The 17,991-nt window shown below is 33.4% G+C and overlaps 2 protein-coding genes across 2 annotated transcripts; one reads left to right on the top strand and one right to left on the bottom strand.

Moving 5' to 3' along the window:
• Positions 1-61: 61 nt before the first annotated feature.
• On the top strand, positions 62-6,532 carry LOC106720472 (DNA mismatch repair protein Mlh1). Its single transcript, XM_045684084.1, has 11 exons — positions 62-332; positions 836-899; positions 994-1,193; positions 1,537-1,807; positions 1,964-2,120; positions 2,558-2,641; positions 3,155-3,297; positions 3,813-4,366; positions 4,967-5,103; positions 5,834-5,959; positions 6,231-6,532. The coding sequence occupies exons 1-11, from the start codon at positions 220-222 to the stop codon at positions 6,530-6,532; spliced, it is 2,151 nt and encodes a 716-aa protein (XP_045540040.1). The 5' UTR covers positions 62-219.
• An 810-nt stretch (positions 6,533-7,342) lies between these two features.
• On the bottom strand, positions 7,343-17,643 carry LOC123722387 (DNA replication licensing factor Mcm6-like). Its single transcript, XM_045684083.1, has 14 exons — positions 17,388-17,643; positions 16,593-17,016; positions 15,904-16,095; positions 14,944-15,116; positions 14,163-14,286; positions 13,132-13,270; positions 12,395-12,552; positions 11,697-11,849; positions 10,690-10,995; positions 9,832-10,022; positions 9,201-9,316; positions 8,572-8,688; positions 7,934-8,079; positions 7,343-7,485 (listed from the first exon to the last, which is right to left on the bottom strand). The coding sequence occupies exons 1-14, from the start codon at positions 17,477-17,479 to the stop codon at positions 7,366-7,368; spliced, it is 2,451 nt and encodes an 816-aa protein (XP_045540039.1). The 5' UTR covers positions 17,480-17,643; the 3' UTR covers positions 7,343-7,365.
• Positions 17,644-17,991: the final 348 nt, after the last annotated feature.

Raw genomic sequence — 17,991 nt, 5'->3', positions numbered from 1 at the left:
ACTACGAAAACATCAATTGACAAAGAGATTGAAAGAAGTTGTCAAACAAAATCTGGCAAATCAAAATTAGCTAAACTGCCATAGAGTTCTTGACTTTTACGCCAAAGGCCAAGTGTAGTATCTCTTTGACTAAGAAAAATGCGGGAAACGTCAAACCTAAATTCTCTTGATTATTTTCGTTTTGTCAACTTAGTGTTAATTAAATAATATGAAACGATAATGGCAGAACCAGGAATTATTAGAAAATTAGATGAGAATGTTGTGAATCGTATAGCTGCTGGTGAGATTGTTCAAAGACCCGCCAATGCTCTGAAAGAATTAATTGAAAACAGGCGAGTTTAATCTATTCACCCATTAGACAACTTTCTGTTTTGTTATTTATTCATACAAAGTATACGTTTACATTGTGTTCTTTTTTACCCTCATTAAGTCTTAAAATTGTTTACGATATAAAGATAGAACTCACAAGTTTATTTGGTTTCGAGCATTAATACCTAATCCAGAACACAAAAGTGAGGCAAGTTAAAAGTCCTATTATGGCCTTTTACATGGAAAATTTTTCTTATGTTGTCGTTTTCATTAGGCAATTAATACATAAAATAAATTGTAATTTTTGTTACCTTATTTTTGTTTTTTTTTATTAATAGTTTATGAATATATAATATAAAAACAAAAACCATTACAGTAGACCCACAGCTGTCTGGCCTCTCTCCCCTTGTAATCCGACATGACCATTTTCATGCTTCATAAATGAATTGATTCATAATTATGATTTTTATTCATAGTTTTTGATTATTTAATACATTATATTGATTATTTTATTCTTTATTTTCAGTTTAGATGCAAATGCTACAAACATAATAATAACCGTTAAAGCGGGAGGCTTAAAATATTTACAGGTAAATTCAGATGATATTGATTTCATTACAACATTATATTGAATTTCTATTTTGACACATTAAATTGTTCTAAATTTCTATTTCTTTCTTTCAGATCCAAGACAATGGTACTGGCATTAGGCATGATAATTTAGACATTGTTTGTGAGAGGTTCACAACATCCAAACTTCAACAATATGAGGACCTTCAGGAGATCAGTACATATGGCTTCCGAGGTGAAGCCCTGGCTAGTATCAGCTATATTTCACACCTCACTATACTCACGAAGACAGCGGCTGATAAATGCGCTTATAAGTACGATGTAATTTGAGATACAAATAAGTGTGCAATTTCAATATTTAAAAAAACATGCTATCTTCACTATCACTAAGACTAAAACAGAGATAACAATGATCTTTAATACAAGTGTTATTTCGAGGTTACAAAATAATTTACTAAAAGGGAAGCTCTTTAACCTGCCACTTCTATTTTGGACTCACCTAATCAAACTGGTCCAATGGTGCCGCTGATTCAATGGACTCAAATATTTTTGGTCCATTTCTCAATGTATACAACATATCTTATGACATCTTTCATGGCAACTTGCACATTGGTCCTTCAAGCTGGAGATAAACTTGAATTATAAATTTTTTTGCAGGGCTTCATATGAAAATAGTAAACTGAAAGGTCCAATAAAGGCATGTGCTGGTAACAACGGTACACAAATAACTGTCGAAGACCTCTTCTATAATGTATTAGCTCGTAAGAAGTCTCTCCGAAGTGCAACAGAAGAATATTCATATATAATGGAGGTTGTAGGTGGATATGCCATACATAATAGTCATGTTGGCTTCACGTTGAAGAAATTCGGAGAGAATACGGACATCAAAACGTCTATTAAGTCAACAGTGGTGGAAAATATTAGGATTGTTAGTAATATAGTTTTTTTTTTAAATAAAATATTTGCTGTCGTACTCGGTTAGGAGATTTTAGTATTAGAAATCTAAGGTACTGCTTAATCATTAAATGAAAGCTTTTATATTGTTGTTTTAATATATGTTTTTTTTTAAATTGTATATTTAAAGATTCATGGAAATAACATCGCCAGGGAGTTGTTAGAAATTGAATTAAAGGATGAAACATTGAAAATGTCGCTGCATGGATTTGTTACTAATGTCAATTACTCACATAAGAGAGGAACCATGCTCTTATTTATAAATCATCGTTTAGTGGATTCACAGAGTAAGTTTTTATTTCATCATCAGCACACTATACGTCCAAACTGAGGGGCTCGGAGCTTACCCTAAGTTAGGGGTGACTAGGACATAGTCAACCACAGCCAAGTGCGGGTTGACTTCACACATATCTTTGAATTTCTTCTCAGATATGTGCAGCATCACGATGTTTTCCTTCATCGTAAGAACGTCGGATAAATTTATATATTTAAATCGAAAACACATTGGTACATGTCGGAATTCGAACCCAGGACCTGCAGATTGCAAGTCAAGTACTTAACCCCTGAGCCACCAACACTTAGTTTTTATTTGTATTTTAAATTTTGACTACCTGTAAAAAATATAATAGAAAAATTAATTAATAAATAAAAGTATTTTTTTGTTACTTATTAAATGTTTTTAATAATAAATGTTTATATTTAAGTTAAAGTTTTCTTTTTTCAGGTATACGAAAAGCGGTGGATTCCGTTTATTCAACATATTTGCCGAAGAATGCACATTCTTATGTCTACCTCAGTATCGAACTAGGTAATATTAACATAGATAAATATATAGGATATAAAGGACTGCATCTCTTACAGTGGGTTTCTGAGACCAAAATACCCGTTTAAAAATGTTCTTATCACTGTTTTGTTAAAGATAATGTCAGAAATGACGAGATTTTCATCTCAGAAACCAACGATAAGTTAGTGTAGAAAAAAATATGAGTAAAATATCTCCTCTCAAAGTTTGTCTATATAGACAGGGGCGGAGAGTAGAGCAAATTTTTAATACAAATAAAATTGAACTTTATGTAATTAAAACAAGGTTTATTTTTTATGTCTTTTTTACCCTTGATCTTGATAATAAAAGACGTGTAAAATAAAATTAAATCGTATAAAGATTAATTTTATTTGACAAAAAAAAATCTGCTCTACTCCACGCCTTCTGTTTTGTCTAAACGGCCTTAAAAAAACCTTAAACTATACTCACTCTATTTCACTTAGTCATATAAAAAAAAATAGTTTTTTTCTTAGTTAAAACTGTTTTTTCTCAAATTAGATCCAAGAAATGTAGATGTGAATGTACATCCAACAAAACATGAAGTTCAATTTTTGTATGAAGAGCAGATAATTGACAAAATTAAATCTTGCATTGAAGCAAAACTGCTCAGTTGTAATTCATCCAGGGTTATGTATACGCAGGTAAATATTTTTTTTCATTTTTTTATTACAAATATTAATTTTTCACCACAAAAAGTCTTATATTTTAAGTATAATAGAATAATTTCAGTGCTGGCAATACTGAGAAAAAGTAATATCACAGATATAAAATAAAAACATTTTATTTTACATTCAAAGTATTCTGTGGATTGTATTCATAGCAACGAGTTTTTTTTACGATACAATTTAAAATTATTTTATAACAAAAAATTAATAATTAAAAAAGAAAAAATGATAGCCCACTCTTTACGCCAGCGCCAACTATTTAAGCTTTCAGCTTTTCTTCCCATTCTTTGAAATTATTCTATTTAACTAACTAAATCGGCTTATGACTGCGTCTCAAACCTCTAGAAAACCCTAATTCTACTAATAGAATAAGCCGTGAGCATTTAATGTTCCATTTTCACTGGCGCGATAGCGATGACTATAATGGCAGGGTTTAGAGAAAAAAGGGTCTAAGGGGTCTAGGCAAGTGGTAATATTTCAGTTTTACACAGGCTCGTCTACCTGGCGCGACAATGGTCGATGAAATTATTAAAAAAACAACCGATGGAGCAAAAATTTACGCCAAAGATTTAGTCAGAGTTAGTTCAGATACACAGAAAATTGATAAATTTTTCCAAATCGCTTCCAAACGTAATGAAAACGAAACAAATAATGCAAAAGAGACGGAGAAAATTGTTTCTGAAATTAAAGATAAACCAATCGTACAAATTAATGATGAAACTTCAGATATTCTAGAAAATTCTCTAATAGAGGAACCAAAAGAAATAAAAGGCAAAGAAAAATGGAATTTGCATACCGCAGTGGACCAAGCAAATATAACTTATATAGATCCAAAGGAATCCTTTAAAACCAGAACATTTAAATATGAGAGGGTAGAAACGAAACTTACAAGTGTTAAACAACTACGTATGGACGTAGAAAATAATTGTAATATGAATTTGAGAGAAATATTAGCGAATCTAATATTCATCGCTTGCATTGATTGCCATCAATCTTTAATACAACATTCTACTAAATTATATTTATGTAATACGACGAAATTAACGTGAGTATTTCAATAAGTTATAATTCTTAAAAAAAAACTAGACTTTACCATAGGGTTTGTAAGCATATTAGTATTTTTGAGTATAGTTATATTTTAAATTTTCGATACTCAAGCACAACTGACCTCTACTGCCCACCCCCTTTTGACAAGGCATGATTCTTATACTAAATATACCGTAATTACTCTTAGTGATCAATTAAAAAAACTCTAAGTACGGTTGTAAGTAGGGTTGCCAGTTCGCCAAACCTACTAGCCGGACAGACCAGCCAGTTTGGAAGGACATTTGGGTAGAAAGGTCGGACACCCTATATTATTTAGGATTTTGTCTCAGTATTAATAGGTACACTTTCGTTTGAGTAATGTAAAAAGCCTAACAAAAGCCGGAAAACCATTTATTTTGGCCGGACACGCAATCAAAAGCCTACCTACGTCCGGCTTTATCCGGACACCTAGCAACGCTAGCTGTAAGACTAGATACAAGTGGAGTGTTTTAAAAATGCATCAGTTTAGGCAAATTTCGTTACATGAAAAAGATGGACATATATCTATTAAATTGGTGGAAAAACGAACGATATACTGACCTTTAGAAATGTGTTGCAGGGAGGAACTTTTCTACGAGACGTTGTTGTACGACTTTCAAAACTTTGGTTTGATCAAGTTGTCGAACCCGTTGCCTCTCGAAGAACTGATGATGTTAGGTCTAAAGACGCAGGAAACAGAATGGAACTCACAATATGGTAAAAACAATAATCACTATAAAAATTAATAATGACATATCTATATATATAAAAGAAAGTCGTGTTAGTTACACTATTTATAACTCAAGATATGTCGAACTGATTTGACTGAAAATTGGTGGGCAGGTAGCTTAGAACTAGGAGACGGACATAGGATAATTTTTACCCCGTTTTCTATTTTTTATTCCGCGCGGACGGAGTCGCGGGTAAAAGCTAGTTTTTTATATCTGTCTCTTTCCGTGCGCCTACGCTTTATGTTCCTTCTCTTTCATGTAACGAAATGTGACATATTCTTGTTATTTACCTGTCACTTTTTACTTTGCCAGTAATAACAGCTTAAATTTGATTCGTTTATAAATCCAGTAATTTATTCTCCATCAATATAGTCTAAATAAAAACTACCCTATCTTTTATGTTGGAACAAATTAGATATAGTTAAGATCGTTTTCCTTCTCAAGACGATCAAAACTAAGTATACCTGTGATTTTTTTTAATTTGTTGGTATATATCACTATAAATGGATAGACTATAAGACGTAGTATTTTGTGCTTTTTTAATTTTCGCCATTTTATCGCTGATGGTAGCGGTTTGTAGCGGTGGTGTGGATTCGAACTAATAATATAAATAGAATTAATTGTTCTTCTTGAGGTGTCTCTCCAACTAGCGAAGGTTAGCGAATTAACTGTTACGTAACATCAATAGACGTGTTATAGAGTAAGTTTTTTTTCAGGTGAAATGTGCGAAGTGGCAAAGCAAATGACATTACTTCTGCTCAGTAAGAAGGAAATGTTGTTTGAATACTTCTCATTGGAAATGAATGCAGATGGTGAACTTTTGGCGTTGCCTTTGTTGCTTGGTATATTATTATTGTATATATATACTAGTTTTTACCCGCGACTCCTACTGCGCGGAATTAAAAAAAAAAAACTTAATAAGTAGTTTTTCCAGACTATGTTCTATGTCTGTAACAAATTTCATCAAGATCTGTTCAACCGTTCTGGAGATACCTTTAAAGAAACATCCATCCATCTAAACTTTAAGATTTTTTTTTTATAAAATATTGGAGGTTTAAAAATGAGTTATTATCCAGCAATGGACGATTGTTTTATTATTTTTTTCTTTTTTAGATGGTCACACTCCATTCATGGGTGCTTTACCAACATATCTAGTTCGTTTAGTTACCGAAGTGAATTGGGATTCAGAGAAGGAATGCTTCGATACTTTCTGTCGTCAGACCGCCATCTTTTATTCTCAACCGAACCCTGATTCTATACAAGAAACACAAAAATCAGAAGAATGGAAACAAGAACATGTCATATTTCCAGCGATACGAAGAAATTTTCTACCTCCAAATAGATTTGTGACTAACGGAGTGATATTACAAATAGCAAACTTGAGTGATTTATATAAAGTGTTTGAACGGTGTTGAATATAAATTATATTTTTAATCTGTGTTTTATTTTTTTACAACTTAAGGTCCTTCAAGAAGCAAGCATATATGTCTCTTAAAGGTTGGCAATGCATCTGCAGTTCCTCTAGTGTTGCGGATGTCCATGGGCTTCGATGATCATCTTGGTGTTACCGCCACTCATTTGCCCCTTATAAAAAAACACGAAAGTTTGAAGTTACATATCTATATATATAAAAGAAAATCGTGTTAGTTACACCATTTATAACTCAAGAATGGCTGAATCGATTTGACTGAAAATTGGTGGGCAGGTAGCTTAGAACCAGGAAACGGACATAGGATAGTTTTTACCCCGTTTTCTATTTTTTATTCCGCGTGGACGGAGTCGCGGGTAAAAGCTAGTTAAAAATACAATTTGTGTTTTTGCCCTAATATAAAATGTATATTGTCATTACCTGGTTACATTAAATGAACACTTATTTGTGTCCTAAACTTGATACTGGATATTTTGGATTCTTCTGTGATACTCTTGAATCTACTAACCATTTGATTACACATTTTTGGTAATCATTGTTCACAGGTTCTATTCTAGAAGTTGATATTATAGTCAAAATTTTTTTCTGCAATTTTCTCTTTCAACTGTAAACAATAAACTATAAAAATTTTAGTATTTAATTGTCTTTTAACATTGTCTTAATCTTCAACAGGAAGAGTAACGGAGCAGAAATCTCAGTTCAGTGATTTGAAAATTTTGGAAGGGATTTGCTAATCAGCAAAAAAAAACAAAACTTAAAAAAAAATCATCATTAATTATTATAATAAGACCAGCATAATAATTAAAAAATAAAAATCAATTATGCGTCCACAACGAAGTTTGGGTGGACGACTAATAATGGATCGTCTTCTATCTCTTGTTCTGATGATTTCTGAGTTGCTTTTAGACCAGTGGTTGTCAAAGGTATAATAACTTGATCCTGTAATAAAATAGAAAAACATATAATATGCAAATCTTATTTTAAAAAAAACATGTGATAGACACAAACTATATTTCATCACCATTTTAGACAATCTCTTTTCTTTTCTTGAAATAAACCTTACATTTGAACACATTTAAAATTTCCCTTAGTCAAAAATCTATATATATAAAAGAGAGTCGTGTTAGTTACACTATTTATAACTCAAGAACAGCTGAGTCTATTTGACTGAAAATTGGTGGGCAGGTAGCTTAGAACCAGGAAACGGACATAGGATAATTTTTACCCCATTTTCTATTTTTTATTCCGCGCGGACGGAGTCGCGGGTAAAAGCTAGTTAGAAATAAACAGGAATTTACATGAATTCAAGGTACATAATGGCTGGTAAGATATTAAAATTAAAAATTATATATTTTCTTAACAAACAGGAGCGGCTATCTATACTTACATGATACATGAGCCTTTCAATAACTTTTTCAACCAGAACTTTCCTTTCAACCAACTCGTCTTCATTTTCTATCTGTCCTTGTGTCACCAGTTGCTCTAAATACCAGTTTACTACTGCACTCTTACGCATACCTGCGCTCTCCTCACCTGAAAGAATAATCAGTGTACTACCCGGGTACTATAACATGACACCTCAATGACATCAATGTGACAACAGTGCCGAATTGAAATACCTCGACCACACAGAAGACAGACGTGAAGTGGAAGTAATTCCAAGTACAGTCTGATGAGTGTGGTGCTGGATACCAATTTAGTCCATGTTCCCTTCCCACACTTTTCTTATAAGGAAAGGATGGGAATGGGAAGTGGATTTGACAGAGGAGGGGACGCATAGGAAGAGAATATAGTCTCTCTCTGTGCATCCTCTGTCAATTAAAGGTAGGCAACGCATCTGCAATGTCGGATTATAGAATAAACTCAAAAACTACTGGACTGATTTAAAAATAACTTTTTTCATTAGGAAGCTACATTATTATTGAGTAACAAGCTAAATTTATTACTACTACTTTTTACTAACATTTTTTTTTACTTTCGTGCGGACGAAGTCGTGGGCAAAAGCATTAAAAAAATATAACTTACCTCTAGATTCAGCTTCGCTTTCCTCTTTCCTCATAAACACAACAAGCATGACACTTAGAGATTTGTATTCTTCAAATGATAGGGTTAGTTTCTTCTTTCCAGATGAGTCTCCGTTTACTAGAAAGAAATTAAAAAAAAAAAACTAATTTTTTTGAACCGTTCATTGAAAAATTAATAGTTAAAGTTGAGTTGAGTTGAGCAGCAGAGTGATGACAGCATGAGAGTTTGATAATATTTTCTCAGTAACATTGAGTAGCATTAAAAAATAACTAATAAGGAATTTATCATCAGCTCACTATACATCCCCACTGAGGGGCTCAGAGCCTACCCTAAGTTAGGGTTGACAAGGCCATAGTCAACCATACTGGCCCAGTGCGGGTTGACTTCATACATATCTTTGAATTTCTTTTCAGATATGTGCAGCATCACGATGTTTTCCTTCACCTTAAGAACCTCGGATAAATGTAAATGTATAAATCGAAAAACACATTAGTATATGGCAGGATTCGAAACCAGGATCTGCAGATTGCAAGTCAAGTACTTAACACCTGAGCCACCGACGTCCTCTAATAAGAAATTAAGCCACAAATAATTAAATATGTTAAACTTTGAAAAAACAGGATACTCACCCGTGGTGGTTGTAGATGGGTCTTGGTCAACCTCCATCATGGGTTCCGACTGAGGATCATCTTCATCTAAATGTATATCAGGTTGCTCAACTCGGATTATAGATTTGTTTAGTAACCTGTAAGTTTTCTTTACGTTTAATTTGCATAAGAATTTATAATATCACGTATAAAAAAAGATACATTTAATAGATTTGAGAATTAAACAGTGGTAGATTCCGCAACAACAATATTTGTTGGGTGCAGGAATGGGAAAGACTGGTGCAGTGCCACGACCACACAGAAGACAGACGTCAAGTGGAAGCAATTCTGAGTACAGTCTGATGAGTGTGGTGCCGGTGGCTTAATTTTAGTCCTCTTTTCCTCCCTACCCTTATCTTTATAGGTAAGGATGGGAAGGGGAACTGGATTTGCGGAAGAGGGGACGCAAAGGAAGGGGAAATATTCTCTTTCTGTGCATCCCTTTCTCCATCGGTTAAAGGAAGGCTACGCATCTGCATTTTGCATTTGCAAAACTTATTAACTAAAATGACATTTTTTAATTTACAAATTTCCAAGATTATTTTAGAACAGAGTATACACATGATAGTGACCTTTTTTTTTGTTCACACAACATGTATAGAACAGACTATACCTGTAAGCTTCATGTACATGATGTTCAGTGACAGCACCGCTGCAGTGCAACTTGGCAACGGCTTCTGAGAGCCTCACAAGTGACTCCAGCTGACGTACTGTGATACGCCACGCCCCCGACCCCGCCCCCGCCCCGCCCGCGTCACGCCCCCGCAGCACTGTGTAGTATTCCACTAGTAACTTCCCTGCTTCCTATAATAAAAAAAATATATTGGTTCACAAAATTTTATTACGACTCTGCTTCCTGTAAGTTAAAAGTCAGGTACTTATTTATACAGTATGCTTGTATGTGTGCACACGTGTATATATATGTGTTTGTGCTTGGGTATGTGTGTATGTTTTTTTTACTAACATACTTAGAGCGTCGGTGGCTCAGAGTTTTAAGCATTTGACTTGCAATCTGCAGGTCCTTGGTTCGAATCCCGCCATGTACCAATGTGTTTTCCGATTTTATATTTACATATGTACATTTAAGGAGGAAGGAAAACATCGTGATGCTGCACATATCTGAAAAAAAATTCAATGACATGTGTGAAGTCAACCCGCACTTGGTCAGTGTGGTTGACTATGACCTAGTCAGGGGTGACTTGAGGAGGCTCCAAGCCCCTCGGATGAGACATAATATAGTGAGCTGATGATGATGAATACTTAAGAGTTACAACTTACTAAAAATATACATAAGAATTGATTTTCACTGCCGTCACAATAAAAAACATGTAATTAACAAAAACTGAGATAACTATGTTTTCACAATTTAATTCACAACTAGTTGTAACCACATTATCTGTGTAGAATTAAAAAACTTAGTAAGTAGCCTAAGTTCCACATCTGTGCCAAATAAAAAAAAAACAACACTCACTTCAGTGATAAACGGCTTGAATGATCTCGCAAAAGCAATATATCTTAACAGATCTTCTCTAGAGTAAACACAGTCGTAGGTTTCTTCTTTATTGCAGTGTAAATCTACTATTTTCCTTGCAATGGCATAATCAACCATTTCACTGCTCTCATCTATTAGTATAAAGAATAGATCAAACCGGGACATGATAGGTGCACTGAGAGCTACATTTTGCTGCAGAGACTTCGCACGGTCATATCTACCACCTACAGGATTGGCGGCAGCTAATATTGAAGTTCTAGCATTTAAAGTTGCTCTTACTCCTGCCTGAAATAATTAATATTAGTTATAAATAGAAATTATTAAAAGTAGCCTATAATATGCTCAAAATTAATCCGGATATTACTCAGATTACCTGGAATAAACACGGTTTACGGACAGACAGACATATTTTCGTTATAGGTAAAGGAAATATCACGTATACGAAATATAATTTTTTTTCAATATTACAGACACTCCAATTTTATTCACTGTTAATATTGGTACTAATATTATAAAATGACTAGCTGTCGCCCGCCACTCCGTCTGCGCGCAATAAAAAAAAACTTAAAAGGGGTTATGAAAAATAGATGTTGTCCGATTCTCAGACCTACTGAATATGCTCACAAAATTTCATGAGAATCGGTCAAGCCGTTTCGGAGGAGTATGGCAACGAAAACTGTGACACGAGAATTTTATATATTAGATTAATTAGCATGAGTTAGAGATTATATTTTTGGGTGCCTAAAATTGTCGCGTTTACCCTACATTTTTTTTAATTCATTCACATTATTTATCTTTCGTTCTTGTATTGGTAAAATATAAGTTAAATAAAGTAAACATTGTGTTTATCACTAATATTTTCTAAAGCTATTAATACTTTAAGTACAAAAAAACCACAGAAATTTCAAATTTAAATCCCTTAACTGCTTCCATTAATATTACCAAGGAAACAATTTTTTTTTTATTTGCCAAACATTTGGACCAACCTTAGCAATGGATATAGTCTGCTGTTCCATGGCCTCGTGTATAGCAACCTGGTCTCCGGGGTCCATCTTATCAAACTCATCAATACAGCACACACCATTGTCAGCCAACATCAGTGCGCCCGCTTCGATTACAAAGTCGAATGATTCCTCGTCCTGGAATACCAAGTTATATGTTGATTTTTGCCCGACTTACAGAAGGGTAATGATAGTGGGTAAATACAGTCGAACCTGGATAAACGAGATTCCAAAAGACGGACATATTTTTATCGCTTATACCTCTATAATCAGAGATCAGAGAGAATCCTCATTCTCTCTAACTAAAGATTCTCACTTATGGAGATCAGCTGGGACCGGATAATGACTCTCGCTTATAGAGGTTTCTCGCTTATCTAGGTTCGACTGTATTAGGAATATACGAGGGATATTAGTTGTTTTAAAAAATAGAGACAATTTCAAATAGAATGTAGGTCACTTAGGCTGGGTTAAGAAATATTAACCACAAAAATGGCACATACAAACAAACAAACAAACAAACAAGCAATATTTGGCGTGGATTTCTGAGATCAAAATCTCAATTTAAAATATGTTATCTTTGACAAAACAGAGATAATAATATGTTTTAAACGGATATTTTGGTCACAGAAACCCATGCTAAGACTTTTATTTGGAACCAAATATAAAGACATAAATATACTCACCCTAACAACAGCCGCAGTGAGACCGGCTGCAGATGATGCTTTGCCACTAGTATAGACAGCACGGGGTGTCATCTCACTGACTTGTTTCAATAACTGTGACTTAGCAGTGCTCGGATCTCCCACTATACATACATTGATGTCACCACGTAGTGTGGTACCTGATAATATTTACATGTTAACGTTTACACTGACGAAACATGTATAAAACAAATAATCTCTGTAATATCTAACTTCGAAAAATCGATATGTTTTTTCAAGCTTTTTTTTATATCAATAGGTGGCAAACGAGCAAACTGTCACCTGAGTTCGCCGAAATAGCGAGACGACTGTTGCCCATAGACATCCGCAAATGCAGATGCGTTGTCTACCTTTAATTAACAAAGAAGGGGACGCACAGAAAGAGGATATTTCACCTTATGCATCCCCTCTTCCGCTAAATCCACCTCCCATTTTTTCCTAATAGGAAAAGAGTGGGAAGGACTAGAGGACTATAATATTTCAAGTTACCGCAGTCAAGTAGTAAATTGGTCAAAAACATTGTCGAGGCAGTTCTTAATATCAGAAATCTTTTTTATTACATCAAATCATGTATTCCTACATAAACATATGCGAAGGAAAATAAATAATTGTTAACTAATAAGAATTTATCAATTTTAACGTTAATTACAAAAAAAAGGAAAAGCCAAATTAAATCAAATTTAATTTGGCTTTTCCTTTAAAATTTAATATTGACCTACCTTCAATAGTAGTTTTAGCGACTCCTCCAAATAACATAAGTAATATTCCTCGTTTTACTTCATTGTTCCCGTGTATGCTTGGAAATAAGCTTGTTATTAGATTATTATACAGATTCCTGTCTTTTGTCATCTCATACACCTAGATAGAAAAACATATAAAAAAAAAATTAAGTACTTGTGAGTTTCCACTGTGGAAATAATCGGGTAAGTCAGCAGTGGAAACTGATGTTTAAGAAAATTAAAAGATTCAAACGGTAAAGTAAATTTAGACTAACATAATACATAACATATACATAAATTCCAGATACTCAAGAAAACAATTATTTTTTTCTCACAATACCTTATCCTATTAGCTATTTAATTACTTAAAATTCGTTCCACGTTATCGCTCAATTCCGACACATTTAAGAGTAAAAAAGACTGTAATTTTTATTGAATTATCAAGAAATTTGTTTTATACTATTAAAATAACATAGTAATTATCAAGAATATAGAGATGATAAAGAGCTACATACTTCCTGAATTAATTGTGTTTGATATTCACTATAAAACGACAAGAGATTGAAGGTTGTGTTCTACTTATTATATATTATGTTTATTGTTAACATTTATTTTAAAGGTATTTTAAAGTATTTAGCTATAGTTATTTAGTTTATAATTACATCTTTATTCTGTAATTATTTTCAAAAATATAAATATTTAATTTTAATTTCCGTCCTAAGTAGACTTAGCAACAGGCAGGCGACGATAAAAATTCAAAGCCAAAACATTAAAGTTTTTTCACCTTTTCTTTTCTTTTTTTTTTCGTGGGAAAATTCGGAGGGAAAGTCAGGATTATGTGAGACTTAACTCACTAAAACCCCCTCAGTGGCCATCTTCATGTGCAAATGGTAAGAGTCCCGGGATCTCCAAAGGAATGCACTGGGACTAAAGTTTATAACACCTAATGCACCAAAGTCATGTGACTGGTATAAAGCTAAGGAGATAAGTATGACTTTTACTAAATTTAGGTATGTTTTCAAATATTATACCTGGTTCCACTCCTTGTCAGTCATGTGTTTCCTCATGTCATCAGTTGTTAGATCATCTGCAGTTATCTCCGCAGTGCCAAAGCGACGAGACATTGCCTGTACACTGCACGCGAGGAATGCTGTCCTGAAAACCATTTTAATACCACACTAACTACCTTACTTAAACAAATACAGTCGAACCTGGATAAGCGAGAAACTCGAATTAGAGAGATACGTCTATAAGCGAAGAAAATATCACGGTCCCTTGGATTCTAGCTTATCCAGGTTACTAACTACTTACTTATACAATTTTTTTTTTTTTATATAAAAAGACAAACGAGCAAATGTCCACCTGAATTCGCCGAAATAGCGAGGCGAACGCCCATAGACATCCGCAAATCCTAATATGCTGCTTAACTTTAACGGAAAAGGGATGACACAGAAAAAGGATATTTGTCTCTCTAATGCGTCCCCTCTTCCGCCAAATCCACTTCCCTTTCCCATCCTTTCCTAATAAGAAAAGGGTGGGAAGGGAAAGAGGGTTAAAATTAGGCCACCGGCCCACTCTCATCAGACAAAACGCGAATTTTTTTCCGCTTGACGCCTGTCTTCTATGTGGTCGTGGTATTTCACCAGTCATTCCCATTCCTGCATCCAACAAATATTATTGTTGCGGAATCTACCACTATTAGTAAAAAAAAATCTCTCAAAAAGTACACACTACATTAATTAGATTGGTTAAGATTTAGTAGCTCTGTACCTATCACTATTTGACTATGTATGAATAGACTCCACAACTTACTTGTAATGCAGTTCACGTACACCCAATGCTTTCAGTCCCTTGATACCTTCCATTTGACCCTCATTACCCTGTCTAGTCCTTGTAGTCAGTTCCGCTTTGGCTCCAGGTAATGAAAGGGAGCCAACATCTGGTACTACTATAAGTGTACCTGTAAAATCATATCTGTCACCTGCCTGTAATGTTAAAGAAATATGAATGAGAAATACAAGAATTTTTCAAATTAAAATTATTAAATTAGATGGTATTCAATATTCAAGGAAATTCTAGATTCTAATGTAGTTGCATGTTCATGTATCCTAAAATATACCTTTTCTTTTATTATGTAATAAAATACAGTTGAACCTAGTTAAGCGAGAGTTTAAGGCGCAACAATATTTTTCTCGCTTATAGAGGTTGTTAACTTTCCAGGTGTAACTATATATCTAAATTATACATTTTTATTTTAGAATTAACTCACTATGTTATTTTTTTGTATTGGTGAAGAGAACAGTGGCTCTGAATATATTTAATACAGACTTATTTATCCCAAACTCAGTCAAATGGTAGATTTTTTTTTATATTACAAGGTGGCAAACGAGCAAGTGGCCACATGAATTCGCCGAAATGGCGAAGCGACCGCTGCCCATAGACATTCGCAATTGCAGATGCGTTGCCTATCCTCAATCGACGAAGGAGACGCACAAAAAGAGAATATTTAACCTTCCTATGCATCTCCTCCTCCATCAAATCCACCTCCCTTCCCATCCTTTCCTTATTAGAAACAGGGTGGGAAGGGAAAGAGGACTAAAATTAGGCCTACGGCACCACACTCATCAGATGTAATGCGGAATTACTTCCACTTCAAAAAATATAAAAAAAAGAAATGGTAGATAAACAATGCACTTTACAATTAAATAAGCGTAAAGGATAAAATTAAAAACCACCAAGTTGATATAAGTCAAGGTTTTATAAAATACATACCTGTACAGATTCCACGGCCTCTGCCCTAAGTATGACTTCAAGAGAGCGTGGTATACAGCCACGGGGTAACTCCGCTTGTGTCTCTTGTATTCTTATCTTTTGAAAGTCAACAAATACTGATTTGTCAGCATCTAACATGAACCGTCTTCTATTCGCGCACACTGGATTCCTACAAATTGCTGGTAAAGTGTACTGTAAATAAAAAAAAGATTAAATAAAGTAATGAAAATTAAAGATTTACCTTACGTATTATCTACTTATATGATTACTTTAGTTAATTTATTTATAGTTCTTAAATCTATATATATAAAAGAAAGTCGTGTTAGTTACACTATTTATAACTCAAGAATGGCTGAATTGATTTGACTGAAAATTGGTGGGCAGGTAGCTTAGAACCAGGAAACGGACATAGGATAATTTTTACCCCGTTTTCTATTTTTTTATTCCGCGCGGACGGAGCCGCGGGTAAAAGCTAGTTTAATATAATTATTAATATGTTTCAATAAAACAAACAGATTTTTTTATTATAAACTAAATAAAAATGATGAACTTCAACTAATATGATGTTTACATAATAAACATACAAGCAAGAGTCTAAGGAATTGTGGTATTTTTCTTGATGATAAACATTTTAATAATGTCTCAAAATAAAGAGATTTTTAAATATTCCTGATTATTTAAAAACTTACCTTAAATTGTTGTTCAACATTTTTTACAACAGTCTGACAATCTAAACAGACAAATGTGCCCAAAACTAACTCCGGATGTACGGGATGAGTTCTTACAATTTGTCCTGAAATTCTTATCAACGTCCCAATCTTAGTTGTCGTTAATTCTCGTACTTTATGCCTTGTAGGCACATCTACAAATGACACATAGCATTCTTTACCAACGAGTTCCTTTTTAACATTACTGTCAGTTATACTCAGCACATAGTTTAATATAGCTTGGTTGAGAAATGGATATATTCTATAATATTCTTCAATAATAGTTGTAGCTAGATTCTGGTTGTATCGTTCAACATCATCAAAACTGACTTCTAAGGTACTGGCTTCTGGCTTTATTAATTCTTTTGCCGGTTTCTCGTATTTAATTTCATTGTCTTCTTTAAACCTGAAATTATTAACATGAAAATTGTATTTCGTTTTCAAATATCAACAGCTTTTTTAAACTATTTTACAAATATTCTGTTGTTGAAGAAACTCAAAGGTTGGTATAGTTTGCAATATTAGTTAAACAAGTTTAAATAGTAATTTAACATTGTAGCATAATATAACATATAGTCGAAGCTCTCTTCCATATTACTCAGAGGGCTTGGTAGGAATTGTAGATTTTTATATCCTAATATAAAAATTGAAAAATTCTTTAAAAATTCATCGTTAATAAACACTATTTCTTTACGTTTACATTGTACAATATTCCTTTACTTGTGTTTATGTTATAAATTATAAATGTATTACAAATACGGTAAAAACAAAACTCACTCTTCTAAAAAATCTTGAAACAACTTTTGGCAACGCACACCTACATCATCTTTTACTTGCTTCTGGGTAGAATAAGTATCAGCTACATCCATTTTTAAAAATGTTAAAAACTGTTACTATTATTATTTTCAAATAAAAGCTTCTATCTGTTTAACAATTGACAGGTTAGGTTGCAATTTTTTATTTTATTTTACACATGAGGAGGTTCAGATATATCAATTATGAGACCACTTTCTTTTCGTATTCTTAGTTAAAACACATTTATTAAAAAATAGTCTGGTATCTTGGAATGGGAACTTAGTTTTTTGTTTTAAAATATCAACTTTCAATAAAGTTGCTGATTGAGTTTGACAATTACTTGATATCTTAATTTTTATTAACCCACTAACAATTGTGTTGTCCTTTTTCAGTGTCTCAACTGTCATTATCAGCTACCGGTCATTTGTCGGAGCATACCGAACCTCGTTACCTTGATTGTCTCTTGCTAATTAATATTTTGATCACACGCACTTTACACTTTCATTTATCTTCAACCTTGACGTTGGCGAAATCATCGAAATAAAAACGATGGGGTCCACTATTAATTAAAAGAAGAAGAAGAAGA

This window comes from Papilio machaon, chromosome 24, assembly GCF_912999745.1.
Source record: "Papilio machaon chromosome 24, ilPapMach1.1, whole genome shotgun sequence".
Taxonomy (NCBI): Eukaryota; Metazoa; Arthropoda; class Insecta; order Lepidoptera; family Papilionidae; genus Papilio; species Papilio machaon.
The sequence above is the reverse complement of the archived record's forward strand: the minus strand, read 5'-3'. Positions and strand labels throughout refer to the sequence as shown.

Excerpts from the sequence above, each read along its gene's own strand:
- LOC106720472 (XM_045684084.1), top strand. The coding sequence starts at position 220 with ATGGCAGAACCAGGAATTATTAGAAAATTAGATGAGAATGTTGTGAAT. Across the intron at positions 4,367-4,966 it reads TGTAATACGACGAAATTAAC|GGAGGAACTTTTCTACGAGA; the intron begins GTGAGTATTTCA and ends AATGTGTTGCAG. Across the intron at positions 5,960-6,230 it reads GGCGTTGCCTTTGTTGCTTG|ATGGTCACACTCCATTCATG; the intron begins GTATATTATTAT and ends TTTCTTTTTTAG.
- LOC123722387 (XM_045684083.1), bottom strand. The coding sequence starts at position 17,479 with ATGGATGTAGCTGATACTTATTCTACCCAGAAGCAAGTAAAAGATGAT. Across the intron at positions 15,117-15,903 it reads AGGCCGTGGAATCTGTACAG|GCAGGTGACAGATATGATTT; the intron begins GTATGTATTTTA and ends TTAACATTACAG. Across the intron at positions 12,553-13,131 it reads CGCTAAAACTACTATTGAAG|GTACCACACTACGTGGTGAC; the intron begins GTAGGTCAATAT and ends AAATATTATCAG.